General features: G+C 45.4%; 1 protein-coding gene across 3 annotated transcripts in view; it reads left to right on the top strand.

Moving 5' to 3' along the window:
- The window catches only part of ABLIM1 (actin binding LIM protein 1), a 331,820-nt gene that overhangs the window by 217,327 nt on the left and 93,717 nt on the right, over positions 1-20,776 (top strand). For all 3 annotated transcript variants that reach the window (XR_011252152.1, XR_011252151.1, XM_070289452.1), the window contains exons 5-6: positions 13,320-13,446; positions 15,116-15,209. Coding sequence is in view for 1 of the 3 variants with exons in the window: in XM_070289452.1 (XP_070145553.1) it covers positions 13,320-13,446; positions 15,116-15,209 (221 nt within the window). In the remaining 2 variants the exon portion in view is untranslated. The remainder of the gene's footprint in view (positions 1-13,319; positions 13,447-15,115; positions 15,210-20,776) is intronic.

Raw genomic sequence — 20,776 nt, 5'->3', positions numbered from 1 at the left:
TTGATGCCATCCCGGGAGAGCATTTGAGGCAGTAAATCTCAGCTCCCAGGTCCAGAATGCTGAGTTCTGCATGCTACTTGAATGATGATGGTGAGATGGCTCTTGTGGTTTTGTAAAAATGACACTGTACAGCTTGGGTGCATGAGGACAAGGTGTATTGGCAGATTTAAACATTCATCTTCTCATCTTGTTTACAAATTTTTCCTCTTATTTTATAAAAGGGAAAGGAGTTATTGCTTTAGATAATTTGGCTGATGGAGGCATCATGTGTTTGTTTGTTTTTTAAGTAGAAGTGTCAGGGGATATATTTCCCAACTTTGAGTGTGAGGTTGAGACAGGCCTCACCTCTCTGGGAGCTGAGGGTGCCAGCCCATGGCCTCAAGGGACACAGTCTAACCTGGCATGGAAGTTCCAGTGTTGCTCTGTTGGGTGTGGATTGTATTACTGAGTGTTTGCCATTTACATAGTAGCCAGAGATTCATTGCAGGAGAACAAGGTATGTTGCAAAACAGAGCATTAATGTTTAGATTTTTCAGACTGAAATCTCTTAGAATTAGGAGTCAGACATAAAGATCCCAGAGTGACATTATATTTTCACTTAACCAGAACCTGGATTATCTCAGTTGCAAGAAAAGAAGAAAAGTTCCTGACTTATAGGAAACGGGTCCAACTCAGGACAAAAAGTGAACATGGGTACAAAAAATGTTTCAGGGGTTGGAAAGTTACTGGTATTGTGTTATTTGCTATTTTCATTTCATTAGATATGACTTTTATGTAATAAGACCCACATCTTCTGACAGCTCATCAATAAAACTAGAATTTTAATGATTGGAAGAGTGGTTATTCCCCAGTTTAATTTTTCAGCAGCAGTAATGATTGAGCTGTTCAAAGGATTGTTGTGTATAGCTATAGTTGTATATTCCTATAGTCTGTTCTCAGAAGGATACTGATAAATTACTCTTAGTACTTTTCTCCAGAAGAGAGGCAGGAGTCGCAGGGAGATGCAGAAGGGAGGGAATTATTTTTATCATATGAAAAAAAATTAATCATGTGTATATACTACCTGTTTAAAACAAAAGCACCTCAAAAATAGCATAATAATAAATTTAAAAACTAAAACCCTCATTCCAGACTGAAGCCTCCTTGCAGTTTGCCCTTGCTGTGACCCTCAGTTGTGTGTGTATTAAGTGACTAGTCACATGATGAAAGGACTGAAACTGACATTCTACCCCTTCTTTTCTTCTTCCTATCTTTGGAATAGAGTCAATGAGCTGATGTTGGCTAATGAATACTGGATCTGAGAAACTGACGTAAAACTCAAGTATGATTTCCTCTTTGGCAAGAGCCCAGTATGCTGGCTGACCATAGCCAGTTAAAGATTTATCATGAACCTCCTCACCGGGTTAAAGTTCACAGCTTAATTAAGTGCAAAGACAAAACTTGTTGGTACAGATTTTTTTAAATTGAAATTCATAGATTAACCATTTTAAAGCAATGTTAAGTACATTCACAACATCGTCCAACCATCACCTCTATATAGTTCCAAAACATTATCATCACCCCAAAAGAAAACTCCGTACTCATTAAACAGTTACGCCATATTCAGCCCTTCTTCTAGCCCCTGCTGCTGCGGCTGCTAAGTCACTTCAGTCGTGTCCGACTCTGTGCAACCCCATACACGGCAGCCCACCAGGCTCCCCCATCCCTGGGATTCTCCAGGCAAGAACGCTAGAGTGGGTTGCCATTTCCTTCTCCAATGCATGAAAGTGAAAACTGAAAGAGAAGTTGCTCAGTCATGTCCAACTCTTCGTGACCCCGTGGACTGCAGCCCACCAGGCTCCTCTGTCCAAGGGATTTTCTGAGATTGGACAAAGCCCTGATGCTGGGAAAGATTGAAGGCAGGAGAAGGGGACGACAGAAGATGAGATAGTTGGATGGCATCACTGACTCTGTGGACATAAGTTTGAATAAACACTGGGAGTTGGTGATAGACAGGGAGGCCTGGCGAGCTGTAGTCTGTGGGGTTGCAAAGAGCCGGATGCAACTGAGCAGCTGAACTGAACTGAACTGAACTGAACTGATCTGAAGCGCCACCTAGGAAGTCCTGAGATACACTTTAAAAGGAGGAAAGATGGGCTCGATTGCTGAATACTACTAGGTAATAGAGGTCTCAGAAAATAGCTGTTCCTGGGCCTGCCTACAGCTTTCTCAATGAGGCTGATAATGTGCTGCTGCTGTGGCCCATGAAAACTTGCTTGTTGTGCAGTATTGTTTTCCCAAGACAACAAGAACCTTCACCTAAAATAGTAGGTCAGAGGCTGCTCTGGCTTGTGACGTTTCCATCATGGCCATCAAGATAGCAAAGGAAGCAACTGACCTAAGCGAGGTCATGGGTGACTGTGCAAAGTTTGGTTCAAGGTTACATATTCAGGCAATGCATAATGTTTGAAAGTAATTCTGCCTTGTTTTTAGTGAATTTGAGAATGTAAATTATTTAGAGCCATGGCAAATACTCTGTACCAATGTATTTGAATATAAATAAATATGAATGTTCCAATCCACCCCTCAGCCCCAACCGGTATTTTCTTATGACCCCATGAATTACTTTTTGGCCAGTGCAGTATAGAATTTCAGAAGTGAAAAAATACTTTTAAAATGAATTCCTTTTTTTTTTTTTTTTATGTGGGCCCTTTTACAAATCTTTATTGAATGTGTTACAATATTGCTTCTGTTTTTATGTTTTGGTTTAAGGCATGTAGGATCTTAGCTTCCCAACCAGGGATCGACCTGATTCCCTTGCATTGGGAGGTGAAATCTTAACCACTGGACCACCAGGGAAGTCCCAGAAAGTAATCCGTAAAAGTGCTTCATATGAACGTATTTGCATTTTACCCTCTATGTGTCCTCCCTTTTGGTGACCTCATACCCATGGTATTTGCCGTGAGATGCTAGGAAAGAAAACTGCCAATTCGTGTCAGTGACTTGATGTGGACTGTGGCCAGTCAATAGTTGCTAACTCATAGATGTCTGGTTGGAACCTGACAACACTGAGCAGGACAGGTGAAGTTCAGAGGTCAGCATTTAACAGTGTCTGCTTGCTAGATGGATGCTCTTATTGCTGTTAAGTGATGTGGTCTTTTTAATCAAAGGAAGGTTTTCAAATGCCCAAATACCAAATCTCTTATACCTTAAAGATGCTAAAATTGTAAGCCAAGTCTTATCAAGAAAATAGCATTAAAAAGTCTGGATTTTTTTTTTTTTTAATTCATAGGCTACAAAAAAGGGCCAGGCCGGTAACATAGGAACATGTGGTCAGAAGTGTGAGGACAGATGGCAGTTGACATTTCGACCCTAGGAAAGATGGAAACCTTGGCAAAATAAAAATATCTGTCCTGTATAAAACAGGCAGCCACTACGTGCCTCCCACAGTTATTCCCATGGAGGGATCCACATGTCAGAGGCTCATCAGATGTGTTGAAAGCTTGTGTCAAAGGCAGCTTGTTAACCTCACAGCATCTGACCTATGTTTGGGTCACTCTGCTCTTGTCTCCAGTTTCTCTCTTTTTTGGAGAGAATGACTGCTCTCTGGCATTCTGCATATTCACCATTTTATCACACAGGGTCACAGGAAATCCACATCTTGTAGGAGCCATTGAATGACAAGATACGATGTCATTAAATTCAGGAGTCACATTAGCCAGAACTTAAATCAGGGGATTTTGCTTGTTTGTTCTCCTTAAAGCGCCTTATACTGACTCCTGGCCAGGGATAAAGTGCTCCTATTTAACAGTCTATTAAAAAGACACCACTTGAATATTTTATAGGTTTCCAAAGTCTTATCTGCTATCTATTAATAATGACCTAAATCTGAAATAATTTGGTGTCTATTTATTCTTCATCCACGTGTATGGCCATGAACTTATGTGCTCATCTCTGTTGACAACTAGAGTTTTTTTTACTATCATTTTTAAAGACAGATTCCAGGGAAAACTTAAATTTTCTGGAACTTAAATAGGCAACAGTATCAATCCTGAAATGTGATTTTTTTAATTCTAATTTTAAAGACTTTACAATAGAGGAAGGAAATACTCTGAACTGACTTAAAATCTCTATTGACATGACTTCTCAGCATCTCAGCAAACATCAGTTGAATGAGTAAAGTGTCTCTCTAGCCCCTTCGATGATCTACATTTGTTTTTGTTGTTCAGTCACTCAGTCATGTCTGACTCTTTGTGACTCCACGGACTGCAGCACACCAGGCTTCCCTGTCCTTCACTGTCTCCCGGAGTTTGCTCAAACTCATGCCCATTAAGTCAGTGATGCCATCCAACCATCTCGTCCTCTGTCAATCCTCCTCCTCCTGCCCCCTTTTCCTGCCGTCGATTTTTCCCAGCATCACGGTCTTTACAGTTTACATTGTTTGCACAATAATTCTCTATACCCACAAGTGAAACGATGCTTCAGCTCCATGGTGGATGCTTTTGCCAGTTGACAGCAAAAGAGGCAATAACCAGGGGAACAAATGCACGATTAGAGCTTTAAGCCCAGAAAATCCCTGTAAGCTGTGAAGGCCTGGGTTCACGTTCAAGAGCATTTGAGAATAAAGATTTCCACTCTGCAGTTAATGGGGCACTCTTTATCTGTGTGACCTTGTGCAAAGCATTGGCCCACCCTGGGCCTTACTTTCCTGTGTGCAAAATGAAACTTTTGCATCAAATGTCTTCAAAGTCTCTCTGGATCTCAGATGTCCTGTGAACTGTGAAATGTGGATAACCACTGTCCTTCCGGGTTAGTGGAAGGCCTAAGGGAGGACTTAGGCAAAGTATGCAAGATCTTTTAAAAGTTAAGGGCTGAATAATAACTAAATAAATAAAAAGTAAAAGTGTAGGGGTGAACAGTAATAACAACAATAGTAACGTTAATGGAAAGGCGATAACTGTGGAATCAGAGAAACCAAAATGCCTTTTCCAGAGGCTCACAGTGGGTCTTGGTTATTCGGTTTTTGTTTGTTTTTTTACTTCTTGAACCTTTTACTTTGTGTTGGGGTATAGCTGATTAACAATGTTGTGGTAGTTTCAAGTGAACGTTGAGGGGACTCAGCCGTACATATACATGTATCCACTCTCCCCCAAACTCCTGGCACATCCAGCCTGCCACATAACAGTGAGCAGAGTTTCACATGGTATACAGTAGGTCCTTGTTGATTATCCGTTTTAAATATGGCAGATTATACATGTCTATCCCAAACTCCCTAACCATCCCTTCACCCCATCCCTCCCACCAGCAACCATAAGGTCATTCTCTATGTCACTGAGTCTCTCTGTTTTGTAAGTAAGTTCATTTGTATCATTTCCTTCTAGATTCTGCAGTGGAAGGGATGTCATAGGATATTTCTCCTTCTCTATCTAACTTACTTCAGTTATTTGTTAAGGGAAAGATGCAATGTTGGTTTTATGAGGTTACTGCAGGTGTGAGGATAGGCTTGGATTGTTTACCGTATGCCCAACACCATGCTTGCGGATTACACATGTTTTGTCCACCCTCACAACAGCCCCAGAAGGTAAGTTCTGTTCATCTGCCTGTTTTACAAATCAAGAAGCTGAAGCCCAAATTACCTAGCTTGTGCAGGGTCCCTTGGTTCTGTGGCAGAGCTGGAATCTGACCCCAGGTCTCTTTGCCCAGAAGTTCTTCATCCCTGTGTGTTGCACAATCAGCATGTAGAATGGTCAGAACACTCGTGGGACAAAACAATGGTCTTATTTTTTGTTGTTGCTACTTTTATTATCCTCTACCAGAGCTCTCTTTCTCACCCTTAATAATATCCTAGGCAGTTCCATAGCTTTCTGCTCACTTTCAGCTCTTAAAAGTCCAATACAGTCAAAGCATTTATTCTCACATCCATATCAGATCTGTACCCTTTTCCCAATTCAGATCAGATCCAAATAGGAGACCTGCAGTAAGGAGAGGGTACAGCCTCTTCTACCCCTTTTTATTACCTCCTTCCTGTTCTGCTTGTGGTTCCTTGAGGTTCCAGGCAGAGGGGAAGGAAATGACAGGTACAGGGGACAAGATGTTATATTGGCATTGTCATACTGACTTTCAGCTAACACTGGCTGGAGACATTAAAAAAAAAAAAAAAATATATATATATGTATATATATATATATATATATATATATATATATATATATAATTCCTTGACAGAAGTGTGCAATTTCTGGCTAATCTATTTCAACAAACCCCCTCCATCCTTCCCAGCCTCGGGTCCTACTTCTCATGCATGCTAAGTCACTTCAGTCGTGTCTGACTCTTTTCGACCTTATGGACTGCAGCCTGCCAGCCTCCTCCATCCGTGGGATTCTCTAGGCAAGAATGCTGGAGTGGGTTGCCATGCCCTTCTCCAGGGGCTCTTCCCCAGTCGGGGATCAAACCCATGTGCTGGAGTGGGCTGCCACGCCCTTCTCCAGGGGATCTTCCCCAGTCGGGAATCAAACCTACATCTCTTATGTCTCCTGCACCATCAGGCAGGTCCTTTACCACTAGCACCACCTGGGAAGCTCCTGCTCCTCATAGCCTCTTTCTAATGAAATCTCCCATGCTCAGCAGGTAGCTTTCCCAGGTGGGTTCATTCATGATGCTTGGATGTGGGCACCAGCCAGAGGACACACGGGCATCCTCAGTGAGCCAAACAGTGGCCATGCCCACCTCTCTGCCTTCTGTCCTCCTTCACCTGCCTTCAGGAAGGCGTCCAGCCAGCTTCCTAATTTCCAGATCTTCCAGACTCCCACAGGCTGCAGACTGTTCATGAACATCACCAAGCCCCAGGACAGTCCAATAAGTTTGTCCCAAGACTCTAACATCAAGCTTCTCATGGACCCACAGCAGCACCAGGGCCTGAGCACCTCCATTTAGTGAACATCTAGGTGGGGAGCAGGGAGCCAGTCCCGCCTTCTCCCAGGGTCCTTTAATTCCTCTCACAATATAGGGGAGTGAACACCCATGCCTGCTGTGTAGACAGCTCCCAACCCACTCTCCTCTCTGCTTTTTTGAAAATTTTTTTTAAAGGATGCTAGAAATGTTAATAAGATAATTTCAGATGTGGGGAGGCAGTAGGGGTTGAGTCATCAGGTAGATTCTACGATCCTTTGCCAAGTCCAGCCAGGGTACTGCTAGCAACCTGCTCTAGGAGATGGAATATTTATCATCGTCTTCAGCTCTAAAACAATAGCCAAATTTTTCAGGACTCTGGGGAAAGCCCCATTCCGTGTTCTAGAAGCTTTAGTCCCAGACAGGTAGCCACTGTGAGTAGCAGCTTCCACCTCCACTGATGGTTCTGGGCTTGACAGAAGCCTGGGAAGGTGGGAATGATCAGGAATTCAGGTCCCATGATATCCCTTTTCTGTAGTTTCATTCTTCAGCCTTCTGTTCCTAGAGCCATCTTCACAGAGTAAGACATCTTTTTAGCTCTTACCCTTCCGAAACAGGAAACTCTAGGAAGGCTGAAATTATTCTCACAAAGAACATAGGTATCTAGGCTGAGGGGACTTTAAAGGCAGCCCAACTGATGACACCTTTCTTAGCTTGGAAACAGAGGTCACCTTCCAGAGAGCCATTTGTCACCTTTTTCATCTTAAATACTCTTGAAGCCCAGGTGTCCATGGCCCTATGCCAAGCAAAGACAGACAGGATCCCTATTCTCAAGGATATTTATTGACTTTGAACAAAATGGTGTAAATATGAAGCCAGGTGTGTACTTGGATGTTAGTTTAACTTGGACGGAAGTAGCCAAATCCCTATTTTTCTCTTGGCTTCTGGTGCCAAGAATGAAATGCTTCAGGCAGAGTGTTTAAGGTGATTATGTTGTTTAGTCGCTCAGTTTTGTCCGACTCTTTGCAACCCCACGGACTGCAGCATGCCAGGCTTCCCTGTCCATCACCAACTCCCGGAGCTTGCTCAGACTCATGTCCATTGAGTCGATGATGCCATCCAACCGTCTCATCCTCTGTCATCCCCTTCTTATTATAGCTTTCTTCTGTTTTCACACTTGGCCATTGTTTATCCCCAGGGGAGGACCAGCAAGTTGCTGGAGGGTTTGATTTCCTTGACGTTGCCTCATATTCACCTACTTCTGACTTTGGCAATAATTCCAGTGCCAATCAACCGACTTTCTATATTTATCAGCAGCTGCTCCAGTGACGTGCAAACAATTTTCTCAACAGCTGAAAAACATGAAGATAAAGAGGAGGACATTTTGTTCTTTATAAAAGAGCTTGGTTGGAATGAGCATAGGAAGCGTGAACCATCAGCATGAATCTTTTTATCTCTGCATCTTTTCTATTTTCCCCAGCGTGATGTCAGGTTTAAGGAGAGAATACAGTTTTGTCCAAAGAGGAACGAATGTGTAACCTCTGTGGAGTACACTAGAATATTCTGAATCAGCTGGGCCAGTGTTCTGGGCCAGAAGGCCATCTTTGTTGATTTGCTTAATTTATGTCTTGCGGTTTGGGATGAAGGAGGCTCATCCCCAACCTCTCCTTCCAGCCCAGTTTCACCAGATGGCTGGCTCTTAGGTAGTCACATTTGGTAAATGCTTTTCTATGAAACATGATCAAGATCAACTGTAGATGGGATTTGCCCAGGGGTCCAGTGGTTAAGAATCTGCCTTGCAATGCAGGGGACTCAGGTTCGATCCCTGGTCAGGGAAATAAGATCCCACATGCCTTGGAGCAACTAAGCCTGTACACAACAACTACTGAGATCCCACATACTACAGCTAAGACTCAACACAGCCAAATAAATAAATATATTCAAAAAATATCAGCTGTAGAATATGTGCCCTCCCCAGGGCACTGCCGGGCATGGAGGATCTGAGAGAGTCAGGACATCATCTGTGAGGTCAGAGGCTTCCAAACGGCAGGCACTTTGACCCCATTGCTGTTCAGTCTCTGAGTCATGACTGACTCTGCAACCCCATGGAATGCAGCACGCCAGGCTTCCCTATCCTTCACTACCTCCCAGAGTTTGCTCTAACTCATGTCCTCTAGTCGGGATGCCATCCAACCATCTCATCCTCTGTCACTCCCTTCTCCTCCTGCCCTCAGTCTTTCCCAGCATCAGGGTCTTTTCCAAGGAGTCAATGCTTCGCATCAGGTGGCCATAGTATTGGAGCTTCAGTTTCAGCGTCAGTCCTTCTAATGAATATTCAGGGTTGATTTCCTTTAGGATTGACTGGTTTGATCTTCTTGCTGACCACAGGACTCTCAAGAGTCTTCTCCAGCACTAGAGTTCAAAAGCATCAATTCTTCACTGCTCAGCCTTCTTTATGGTTCATATGGGGATCAAACCTGTGACTTTGGCATTATTAGCACCACGCTCTAACTAAGCTGACTGGCCAGAATTTTGTATCCATTACTGTGAAAAATAATAGATTGTGGAGAATAACTCCTGAAGAGTATGTCTATGAAGCCCTCACAATATGCCTGGTTTACCAAAGCCATTGGTGCAGAATAATCAGAGAGGTCATTTCTGTGCTGAGATTGTGTCTCTGCTGCTGTTAGAGGTCTGGGATATCTGGGCATTAATGTGCTTCAGTTCAGTTCAGTTGCTCAGTCATGTCCGACTCTTTGTGACCCCATGAACTGCAGCACGCAAGGCCTCCCTGTCCATCACCAACTCCTGGAGTTCACTCAGACTCATGTCCATCGAGTCAGTGATGCCATCCAGCCATCTCATCCTCTGTCATCCCCTTCTCCTCCTGCCCCCAATCCCTCCCAGCATCAGAGTTTTTCCAGTGAGTCAACTCTTCGCATGAGGTGGCCAAAGTACTGGAGTTTCAGCTTTAGCATCATTCCTTCCAAAGAAATCCCAGGGCGGATCTCTTTCAGAATGGACTGGTTGGATCTCCTTGCAGTCCAAGGGACTCTCAAGAGTCTTCTCCAACACCACAGTTCAAAAGCATCAATTCTTCGGCACTCAGCATTCTTCGCAGTCCAATCTCACATCCATACATGACCACAGGAAAAACCATAGCCTTGACTAGACGGACCTTAGTTGGCAAAGTAATGTCTCTGAAAAAGTGGAAGGCAGTCAAGAAACCTGGTTTCTAGTCCTAGCTCAGACCCTATCAAGGAAAGGAGAACTATGTGGAACAACCAACAGGTACTAAGTGTTCTAAGTCATACGAAGCACTTCACAATACAGAGTGTTTCTTCTTCCTCCCAGCAACCTGAGAAGTGGTTCTGCATTTCAGAGATGAAGAAATGAGGATTCAGAGAGAGTAACTTTTCCTAGTTAGTGCCCAAGTCTTCCTAATTCTAAAGCCTGCCCTGTGGCTGTCTCCCCACCTTTGATCTCCCTGGACCCCAGTGTTACGAAGGGGGAGATATGAACAGCCCGGCCTACCTCCCTGAGCTCCTCTGCTGTGGAAATGAAAAGCCATCTCTAAAGTTTATTTTCTACTTGAAAAAATTCAACCAACCGGCATCTTGCATATTATTTTAAATCTTTACTGCCACCTAGTGGGCATAATCTAATCAGAAGAATGAAAAAAATTTTCAGTTCACTTAATAAAACCTACTAATTCATCTTATATTCATCTTGTGCTGTTATCTTTTAGAAATTGCATTGAGCAAATATCATGATCTTCCATTTTTATCTTTATAGTAAACTGCCAGATGTGTGATTCCCTCTGAAAGGAGTTTGGTGAGATGCTGGACATCATGTAAATCCCAGCTTAAAAACAAAAAATTCATGCTTTGTGACCATATAATATACCCTAGCTTATAATGGGCTATACTTACAGAAATTCTAAACTTCAATATTCATAACTTGTATAGTATACTTTTAACTTTTTAAATATTTATTTGCTCAATTCTTTTTATGTTCTCATGATTTAGAAAAATGAGCTTATGTTGTACATATAGTTTTACAGCTTGTTTTTTTACCCAGTCTATTTTGGATGTCTTTCCATGTCTGCACACAAATCTACCTTATTCTTTTTAACAGTGTGTAGTATCCCATTAATGACTATAATTAATTTAACCACTTTCTCATTAATGTCCACATATGTTGTTTTCAGTTTTATTGTTACAAAAATGCAGTAGGGGGTGAATATATATTTTTCAGGGGATAGAAACACATACATTCACATGCACATCCTTTTCAAAATTTATTTGCAGAGTGAAATTTTAGCCATGAGATTGCTGGATCTAAAGGTTATGTAAATACTGAGTGCCCAAAGGTCACCAGAAACACATCTGTAGTCAAAAAATAAAAGTCAAGTGTACTTAAACCTCAGCATGGAAGAAAACCACAATAATTGTGAGGCACTGCTGGGGGACATTTGGAGGAATCTTTATGGGACTTGAGCTTGTGCCGGGTACTATAGGAAAGTTTTTCTAGAAGAAGAGAGAATTCAAGTTGGGCTAGAAATGTCATCATTAGTACAGGAGCAGCAGCCACAGATGTGGTCAGAAGAGGGGGGTATTGAATCACTTTGTGTACTGAGGGGGCTTGTCTGCACATTTCTTTATTCTCTGAATGATTTTCGTGATCGATTGGGGATATCAGGGGCAACCTGCCAGCAATGCTTTCTTTCTCTTTCTCAGGTACATTGATTTTAAGTGTCTCTATTTGGAGAAGGCAATGGCACCCCACTCCAGTACTCTTGCCTGGAAAATTCCATGGACGGAGGAGCCTGGTAGGCTGCAGTCCATGGGGTCGCTAAGAGTTGGACATGACTGAGCGACTTCACTTTCACTTTTCACTTTCATGCATTGGAGAAGGAGATGGCAACCCACTCCAGTGTTCTTGCCTGGAGAATCCCAGGGACGGTGGAGCCTGGTAGGCTGCTGTCTACGGGGTCGCACAGAGTCAGACACGACTGAAACGACTTAGCAGCAGCAGCAGACATTTAAATTGCTTTCCAGAAAGGTTGCCCAATTTACATGCAAGGCTCAGAGATAATGCATGCTCAGTGGATTGGTTCAAGACCACCACAGTAAGGCAAATACAGCAGTTAAATGAGCCACACAAATTGTTTGCTTTCCCAGTGCATGATGAAAGTTATATTTACTCTATGCTGTAGTCTGCTGAGTGTGCAATAGCATTATGTCTAAAACAGCAATGTACGTACTTAAATTAGAAAATATTGCTGAAAAAATGCTACCATCTGAGCCTTCAGTGAGTCATAGTAGTAACATCAAATATGGCTGATCACAGATCACCATAACAGATATAATAATAATGAAAAAGTTTGAAAAATTGGAAGAATACCAAAATGTGACACAGAGACATGAAGATAGCAAAGGTTTTTGAAAAGATGATGCCAATAGACTTGATCCAGGTAGCATTGCCACAAATCTTGAATTTGTTAAAAAAAAAAAAAAGTATTATCTTCGAAGCACAATCAAATGGTGTATGCCTATACGTTCTTCTGGGTTCTTTTAAATACTCAGCTTCCCTAATAATGATGTATCTAATAATCAGAATAACAGCAACTATAATAGTAGCAAACTTTCATAGAGACCTGAGTCCTTTATTCCATTGAATCCTCATCAGAGAACTTGAGACAGGCACTAATAACATCCTGGCTTTCATATGAGGATCCCAAGGCTTAGAAAAGGGGGGAACTAGGCTGGGTCACGTGGTTAGCCAACAGCGAGCTGGGGTTCAGAACCAGGGTGTCCCATTCCAGGGCCTACATTCTTTACTGTGAAGAAATACCTTCTTCTTTATCTTCTTCATAGGATCCTCCCACGGAGAATTTAAAGCTGAGGAATTAAGAGCCACTGAATTGATGATCACAAATTTTGGAAAGTCTGGTTTAGGGTGATAAGGAAGTAGAGTCCTGTTTACAAAAATGAGACTTATGGGCATTGCTCCAGAAGTCGCATATATAGTATTAAGGGAGGCAGCCAGCATGGGGGGGGGAGGGGGAGCTGGTACTTGGCTACTCACAGGTGCCCTCAATTAAAAGGCTGAGGAGCGCCTTCTTAAAATCACAGCCAAGACGCTATAATTAAATATTCTCTGGGCCAGCTGGAGCTCAGAGGCTGTTTAAATCACCCCAAGGAAATAAACAGATGAAGGACATCCAGGCCCTTGGATCTGCTGAGGCTCATTATGTTCCCACTCTAAGGGAGGATGGGGGGTCTGCGAGCCCTCTGGGCCAGAACGCGGAATGAAATGGCGCTTAAGTAAATAGTTATTGAGTATGTGGTGGGTGCATGCTGGGGATCAAAGGGGGTCCACCTGCTTGGATTAGCAAAACTATGGATTTAACAAACGTGGAGTAAGGGCCGGCGGCTGTTCTTTTCCAGATTGCGCTGGCTGCGGACGAGACATCAAGAATGGACAGGCCCTGCTGGCGCTGGAAACGCAGTGGCACTTGGGTTGCTTTAAGTGCAAGTCCTGCGGCAAAGTCCTCACCGGCGAGTACATCAGCAAGTAAGCCTGGGGCGCAGGCGCGGATGGATCCTTCAGCAGGGTTGGGGCATCATGGGCTGCCCTGCGCTCGCGGAATACACCCTAGCCCAGCCCAGCCCATCAGACATAATGAAAGACCTTCACATTCCACAATCCGTATGAACTTTTTGCTATGAAACTTTGGAAAGGAATTTTATTCTTCTGTTGTTGCCTGCTATAAATTTAATGAAATGTTCATCATTGCCTAATGTAACAATTAACGAAGCTGACATAATGGTAGGCTATATGTTGCAACCAATTAAGCATTTAGTAATTTTACTTTCGCTAATCCCCCCTCACCCCCGTCATTTCCCCATTGAAACTACTGATGGTAAACCTTTATCCTCCTTCCAGGTCTCAGCCATGTCTGCTGGCCCTCCCCTGCCCCCATCCCCCCAAAAAGAAACTCAGCGTCCAGGCACAAAGCCCATTAGGACCACTCTGGAGTAGGTTCCTTAGAGTCAGAGGCCGGTGTAGAGAAGAGCTAGAGCAGGTGACGTTTTGAGGGTTTTGTTTAATGTGACCTTGAATAGCTAGTTACAGTGGTTACCTTTTAAATTGAGGAAAGAATGAGCATGGGGTGGGGGGAGGGCCTAGAGGCAGTAAGGGAAAATTTTCCCCTATCCACTTTTAAAAATGTTCTCCAACCAGCATCTATTAAAAATTTTTTAAATGAATTTAATGTATGAATATACACAGTGAGACTAAAGAAGTAGCTTGGGCCCCACCCCCTGGAAATCTAATTCTCCAGATCTGGGGTAAAGCAAACCCTGGTATTCGGGATGCAGAAACTACACAGGTGATTCTGAGGCACAGCCAAAGAGAACTGCTCCGCCTTTAACACTGACGCCTGTGCAGAGCTAGGTAACTGGGCTGTCTGGAGACGTTTTAACTCTCCCATGCAATGGCACACCTAGAACATGATATTTTAACTGTGTCATGAGGTAAATGAGGGGCTTCCCAGGTAGTGCTGGTGGTAAAGAACCCGCCTGCGAATGCAGGAGACATAAGAGATGCAGGTTCGATCCCTGGGTGGGGATGATCCCCTGGAGAAGGGCATGGCAACCCACTCCAGTATTCTTGCCTGGAGAATCCCATGGACAGAGGAGCCTGGTGGGCCTCAGTCCATAGGGTCGCAAAGAGTTGGACACCACTGAAGCAACTTAACACGCATGCAACAGGTAAATGAAGGCAGTTTCAGGAGGATGGTTGAGAGGCCCTGGGCCCCCAGGCTCCCTCAGGGCCAAGGAGAAGGCGTCTCTGCGCTCTTAGGAGGCTCTGGTGTGTGAATCAAGGAGGTGTGGGGGAGGAGACAAGGAAGAGGAGCATGGGACTACAGCTGAAGCCTGCCAGGCCTGGTGCTGCAAGAGAGGGACGCCTTGGTTTTTGCTAGCGAGGTCTGAGGCAGTCAAGGAATGCGCAGCGACAGCCGTTTGGCTGTTACTCCTGTGTGGCCTGGAGGACCTCAGCACTCTCGCTGGAGAGTTTGCTCTTGTGGGTTTTGACCCTCCCCCACCAGGGCTCCTCCAGGCATGTGAATGGTAGTTGAGCGAGAAATAACTTCTGCTCCGCTTCTGTGCAACTGGGCGGAGAGAGATGGGGTCTGGGCGTCTTTCCTGCCCTCGGAAGCTGAGCTGTCTTTGTCCTGCAGGGATGGTGCTCCATATTGTGAAAAGGACTACCAGGGGCTCTTCGGGGTAAAATGTGAAGCCTGCCACCAGTTCATCACAGGGAAAGTCCTGGAGGTAAGTGACACACGGGCGCCCCTCAGAACCACCGTCATGGTCCTCAAGGCTCTTGGAAACACACAAGGGTCTCTTTTTCCATCTTTTTCTCACGTGCAGAGGAAAGAAAGTAGAGAATGGCTGTGTAACACTGTCTTCTCAGGCAGTGTCTACTTCATGCTGGACACAGGAAGGATAGAGGACATGAGGGAAAAAAAGAATGAAGAAGAGTCTAGAGGAATTATGTAGGAGGAACGGTTATATTAAACTGTTCTTTTATTTAGAAGTTAGAAAAGAGGAAATGAAGACTGTGTTCGAGCCACGTGTGTCTGTGTGTACAAATGTGTGTATAAGTAAGTGAGTAAGTGTTAGTTGCTAGTCGTGCCCGACTCTTTGCAACGCCATGGACTGCAGCCCACCAGGCTCCTCTGTCCATGAGATTTTCCAGGCAAGGATACTGGAGTGGGGTGCCATTTCCTTTTCCAGGGATCTTCCCAACCCAGGGCTCGAACCCGGGTTTCCTGCACTGCAGGAGATTCTTTACCAACTGAGCTACAATATGTGCCCACATATCTGTGTGTGCACATATCTGTGTGCTCACGTGTGTACACATGGGAGCGTACAGACTCAGCGAACAGAGGCTCTGAACGGTAGTTAAGAGAAGAAAGTCGTTAGAGGTGAGGGTGTAGGCTTTCCCTTAGAAAACCACATCCTGTGTGACCCAGAACGTCCTGTGGCCCAGGCTGACAGAAGCCTGTCAAGTTCAGGTGTGACTGCCTCGCACTGGGAAGCTTGGTTCCTGCTTTCTCAGCAGTTGCCCCACCAGCTTCTGCCTCTGGGCGGAACTGAGCTCCTGAGTTGGCGCCATCAGTAGACTTGGGGCCAGAGGTCAGAGAGTCACTCCCGCCTGCCCACAAGCCTGCGAGATATTAACCCACTCTGATGGGAAAAGTAAGGGCTTCCCAGGTAGCTTCCCAGGTGGGTCAGTGGTAAAGAATCCGCCTGCTAGTGCAGGAGATACAAGAGACCTGGGTTCGACCCCTGGGTCAGGAAGATCCCCTGCAGGAGGAAATGGCAACCCACTCCAGTATTCTTACCTAGAGAATTCCATGGACAGAGGAGCCTGGAGGGCTACAGTCCACAGGGTCACAAAGAGCTGGACACCACTGAATGCACACACACACACACAGACAATGTTGCCTCACACCCACCCCAAGTCTCAGGGTGAGGATGTGTGCTGAGCAGAGGTGGGTCAGGACACCCAATAGGGTCCTGGGAACATGACCGGGCAACTTGTCACATTGCTTCTGTAGACACCAGGTCACTCTATCCACATCACCACATTCAAATTTCCCAGCAGGGTGTGGTCCAGGGACCCAGGACATGAATCTGAGTGGCCCCTGAGGTGTCCCTGGGCATCTTCTGTGGGTGTAGTCTTCCTAATCCCACAGCAAGCCCCGTGATGCCTTCCTGCCCATGAAATACAGGACAGGGGGCAGTGCTGGCTCTGTGCTGGACCTAGTCCAGCTAATTAGATTTGAGATGCAGGTCGTCAGTGCACTTCCTGACCCAGAGGAACAGTGTTTCGGGAAGAGCAAACTGCAGTGGCAGAGGCTCAGCAGCAAGGACAAGTACAGCATACCCAAGAAACCAAGTCATTTGGGCAGGACTGTGGGTGAGAGAGAGGATGCTGGAGGAAGGGAGAGGCCCGAGTGTGAGGACCTCAGAAATCAGTCAGGAATTTGGCTTTACCTTGAGGATGGTGGGAAGTATTGAAGTGATTGTAGCTGGAACATCACGTGATAGGATCAGACTGCAGTGTGAAGAATGGGAGGGAGTCCTCAAATAAGTGTGCCCCCCTGTTCACAGCAGCTCTGCTCACACCAGGCAGAAGGGAAAGCAACCCACGAGTACATGGATGGATGGATAAACACAGCGTAGTATTTAGAGACAGTAGCCTGTCCCTCAGCCTTAGGAAGGAATTCTGACATGTGCTACAGCATGCATGTACCTTGAAAACATTATGCCAAGTGGTAGAAGCGGTCACAGAAGACTGCATACTATGTGATTCTATTTACATGAAATATATGGAATAGATGGATCCATAGGGAAAGCAGTTACCTGGACTTGAGGGCAGGGAGAGAGTGGGGAGTAACTGATAATTGGTTCCCACTTAGGGTGATGAATCTGCTTCAGAGGTAGAGGATGTGGTTGCACAACCTTGTGAATATCCTAGATGTCATGGAGTTGTTCCCTTTAAAATGGTGTATCTGATGTTATGTGAATTTCACCTCAAATGAAAAACATTAATGGATGTAAATGGAGTCGGGGGGCAGACAGGGAGGGCAGGTAGAGGAGAGCTTTGGACAGCAAACAGTGTTGCCGCTGGCTGGAGTGACACCTTAGAAGTGGACCCCCACCACCCACACACAGTTGGGGTAAGGGGGATTTCTCATGGCCCTTCCAATAAGGCTTTTATTGCGAGTCCAAGGATACTTCAAGGCTGGGTTTGGGGCCCAAGGTCATGCACATCCTTAGGAAAGCTATTGGAGAAGATGGATGTGACGCGTCCAGAGTGTCGCTTGAAATCCAGCCATCTCATCCCCCGACAAGTGCAGTGGTCCTTGTCTGTCCTCTCAATCTGTCCCTCGTCCCTCCACAGAGCAAGGAGCCCTGCAAGAGACTCAACAGCATTTCCTTTGAGCTTCCCAAGTTTGATCTGCTACATGGGACTGAAATAAACCTGTTGAGGTGGGAGCAGTTAGGAAATTTCATTTTAAAACAGCAGGAGGATGGGGTTTAGACTTACTGGAGTAATCCATGCATGAAAAAACCAAATCACTATGCTGTACTCCTGAAACAAATATAATATTGTATGTGGATCCTAATTCAGTAACAAATAAATAAAACACTAGAACTATTTCCCAGATGTTTGGCTATAGCTAAAGGGACAGGAAGACAGTGAATGCCGCCCCCAGCTTGGAGCCCCCACATTTGTAGACAGCATGGATGGAGGCAGCTCTCTCCTCAGGCCACATGTGGGACTGTGGGCCCCCCCAAAAAAGAGTTGGGGAGACAAAAGGACTGAGGAGGGTGGGGTGTTGATTACCTTCAGATTTAGTTCAACTGCTGTGGGAAGGAATCTCTAAAAGAAAACTGGATCCAAGAATGTGCCGTGTTGAAGACACATCTGCTCGCTCTGCTTTTTCCCTGGAGGCCGAGTACTTTGATGCTGGTAGGGGCTGTAAGGGCCCCTTACCACGTTGGCTTCAGGCCTCCATGAGGGCCAATGGTGGGGGTGAGACCTTGCACCCTTTCCACACAGACCCACAGAGGTGGGGCTTCTGGGAGCAGTTTGCAGCGGGGTTCCGTGCAGAGTCAAGACCCACCCAGTGGGCGTGCTGTCCCTCTCAGATGGGTGTGTGATCTAGAAAATCGTCCTGCGCTGTGAGCACGCTGACATGTGACAGCTCGTGAGTCGGCCTGGCCCAGCTCCCAGCAGAAAACCCTGAGCTCCTCCCTCCACCTTTATTCTCTGATCCACCGTAGGTGCAGCAGGATGGGTCTGATTTGTTGTAAATACTATAATCCTGGTTTTGGTTTGGGTATTCCCCATTTTTAAAATTATAGTGAAATCCACATAATATACCAGGAGCAGGAAATGGCAACCCACTCCAGTATTCTTGCCTGCAGAATCCCATGCAGAGGAGCCTGGTGGACTGAAGTCCATGGAGTCGCAGAGAGTTGGACACACCTGAGCACACACCACGTAACATAAAATGTAACATCTTAACCATGCTTCAGAGTACAGGTCCGTGTATTACACAGACTTATGATGTTGTGAAACCGTCACCAGTATCCAGCTTCGTAGCCCTTCATGTCTTATGAAACTGAAGTCTGTGCTTATTAAACAGTAACTGCCCATCCCCCTCTCCCCACAGCACTTGGCAGTGACCGTTCCACTTTGTCTCTATGAATTCGACTACTCTGAGTATCTCATGTAAATGGAATCATACAGTATTTGTGGGGTCTTGTTTGTTCGTTTCGTTTGATTTTGCGATGGCTGTTTTGCACTTGGGCTTCCCTGGTGGCTCAGCTGGTAAAGAATCCACCTGCAAGTGTGGGAGACCTGGGTTCGATCCCTGGGTTGGGAAGATCTCCTGGAGAAGGGAACAGCTACCCACTCCAGTATTCTGGCCTGGAGAATTCCATGGACTGTATAGTCCATGGGGGTCGCAAAGAGTCAGACACGACTGAGAGACTTTCACTTTTCACTCTCACTTTTTTACTTCGTATGATGTCCGCAAGTTTCATCCATGTGGTGGTGTGTGACAGTTTCTTCTTCCTTTTTTAGGCTGAATAATATTCCATTGTGTGGACATACCACATTTTGCCTTTCCAGTCTGTGATGTTTGGTTTTGTTGTTGCTGTTGTTTCTGATCGATTTTACCCGTAGAGATTGTGAATGTATTGTGAGTTCCCTGTGTCTTCTGTAACGGTGGTGGCTTAGAACCACAGAAACTTTCTCTCTCAGTTCTGGGGCCAGAAGTCCACAACTGAAGTGTTGGCAGGGCTCCCTTCCAAGGCTCTAGGGGAGGATCTTTCTTTGCCTCTTCCAGACTCTGGTGGCTGTGGCTACATAACCCTGACCTCTGCCTTGGTCTGCACAGAGCCTTCCCCCCTGTGCCCTCTCTTCACTCTGTGTCAAACCTCCTCTGCCTTCCTCTTAGAATGTCCCTTGTCATTAGCTTTAAGGTTCATCAGCATCCCAGGTGGCACTGGTGATAAAGAAGCCATCTGCCAATGCAGGAGACGTAGGAGATGCGGGTTTGATCCCTGGGTCGGGAGGATCCCCTGGAGGAGGGCATGGCAACCCACTCCTTATTCTTGCCTGGAGAGTTCCGTGGGCAGAGGAGCCTGGCGGGCTATAGTCCATAGGGTCACAAAGAGTCAGACACGACTAAAGAGACTTCACACACATAGGATCTTCCAAGGTGATTCCTTCATCCCCGGATCCTTAGCTTAATTACATCTGCAAAGCCCCTTTTCTCAGACATGCCAAGGTTCCAGAGATTTTGTGTGGCTATATCTTTGGGGGGAGGGAGGGGGGCACCATTTCAGTCATCATGGAAACTGACACAAGTCTCGTCCCAGTGAGGGCTGAAGCTCTGATGTGGTTTTAATGGAACCCTCACTGAGCATCAGAGATGTCCTGAGATCGCTTCTCTGGACGCGTTTCATCCGAGATGCCACCAGACACCTGAAGGAGCTTTAAGAAGGAGAAAAGGTCCCAGAACAGTGATCAAGGAGCTCCAGGCTCAGCTATGTCAGTAACTCCTGAGGAATCTGGGACAAGTCATTTAGCCTCTTTGAGACCATCTTCATATATAGGTAAAAGGACTTCCGGACATAGAAGTGTGGAAGGTGAAGGAAGAGGACCTGTCCCATGGCTGCCCCTTCCCCCTCCTGTTCTGAAATTCTGTCTCCCTCTGTTACTGGTTTTTCTTTGGAATGTAATTGTTTTACAACGTTATGTCAGTTTCTGCTGTACAACAACGTGCATCAGCTATATGTTTACACGTATCTGC

The sequence above is a fragment of the Ovis canadensis genome, chromosome 22 (assembly GCF_042477335.2).
Source record: "Ovis canadensis isolate MfBH-ARS-UI-01 breed Bighorn chromosome 22, ARS-UI_OviCan_v2, whole genome shotgun sequence".
Taxonomy (NCBI): domain Eukaryota; kingdom Metazoa; phylum Chordata; class Mammalia; order Artiodactyla; family Bovidae; genus Ovis; species Ovis canadensis.
Note: the sequence above shows the minus strand (reverse complement) of the source record. Positions and strands in the feature narration are given on the sequence as shown.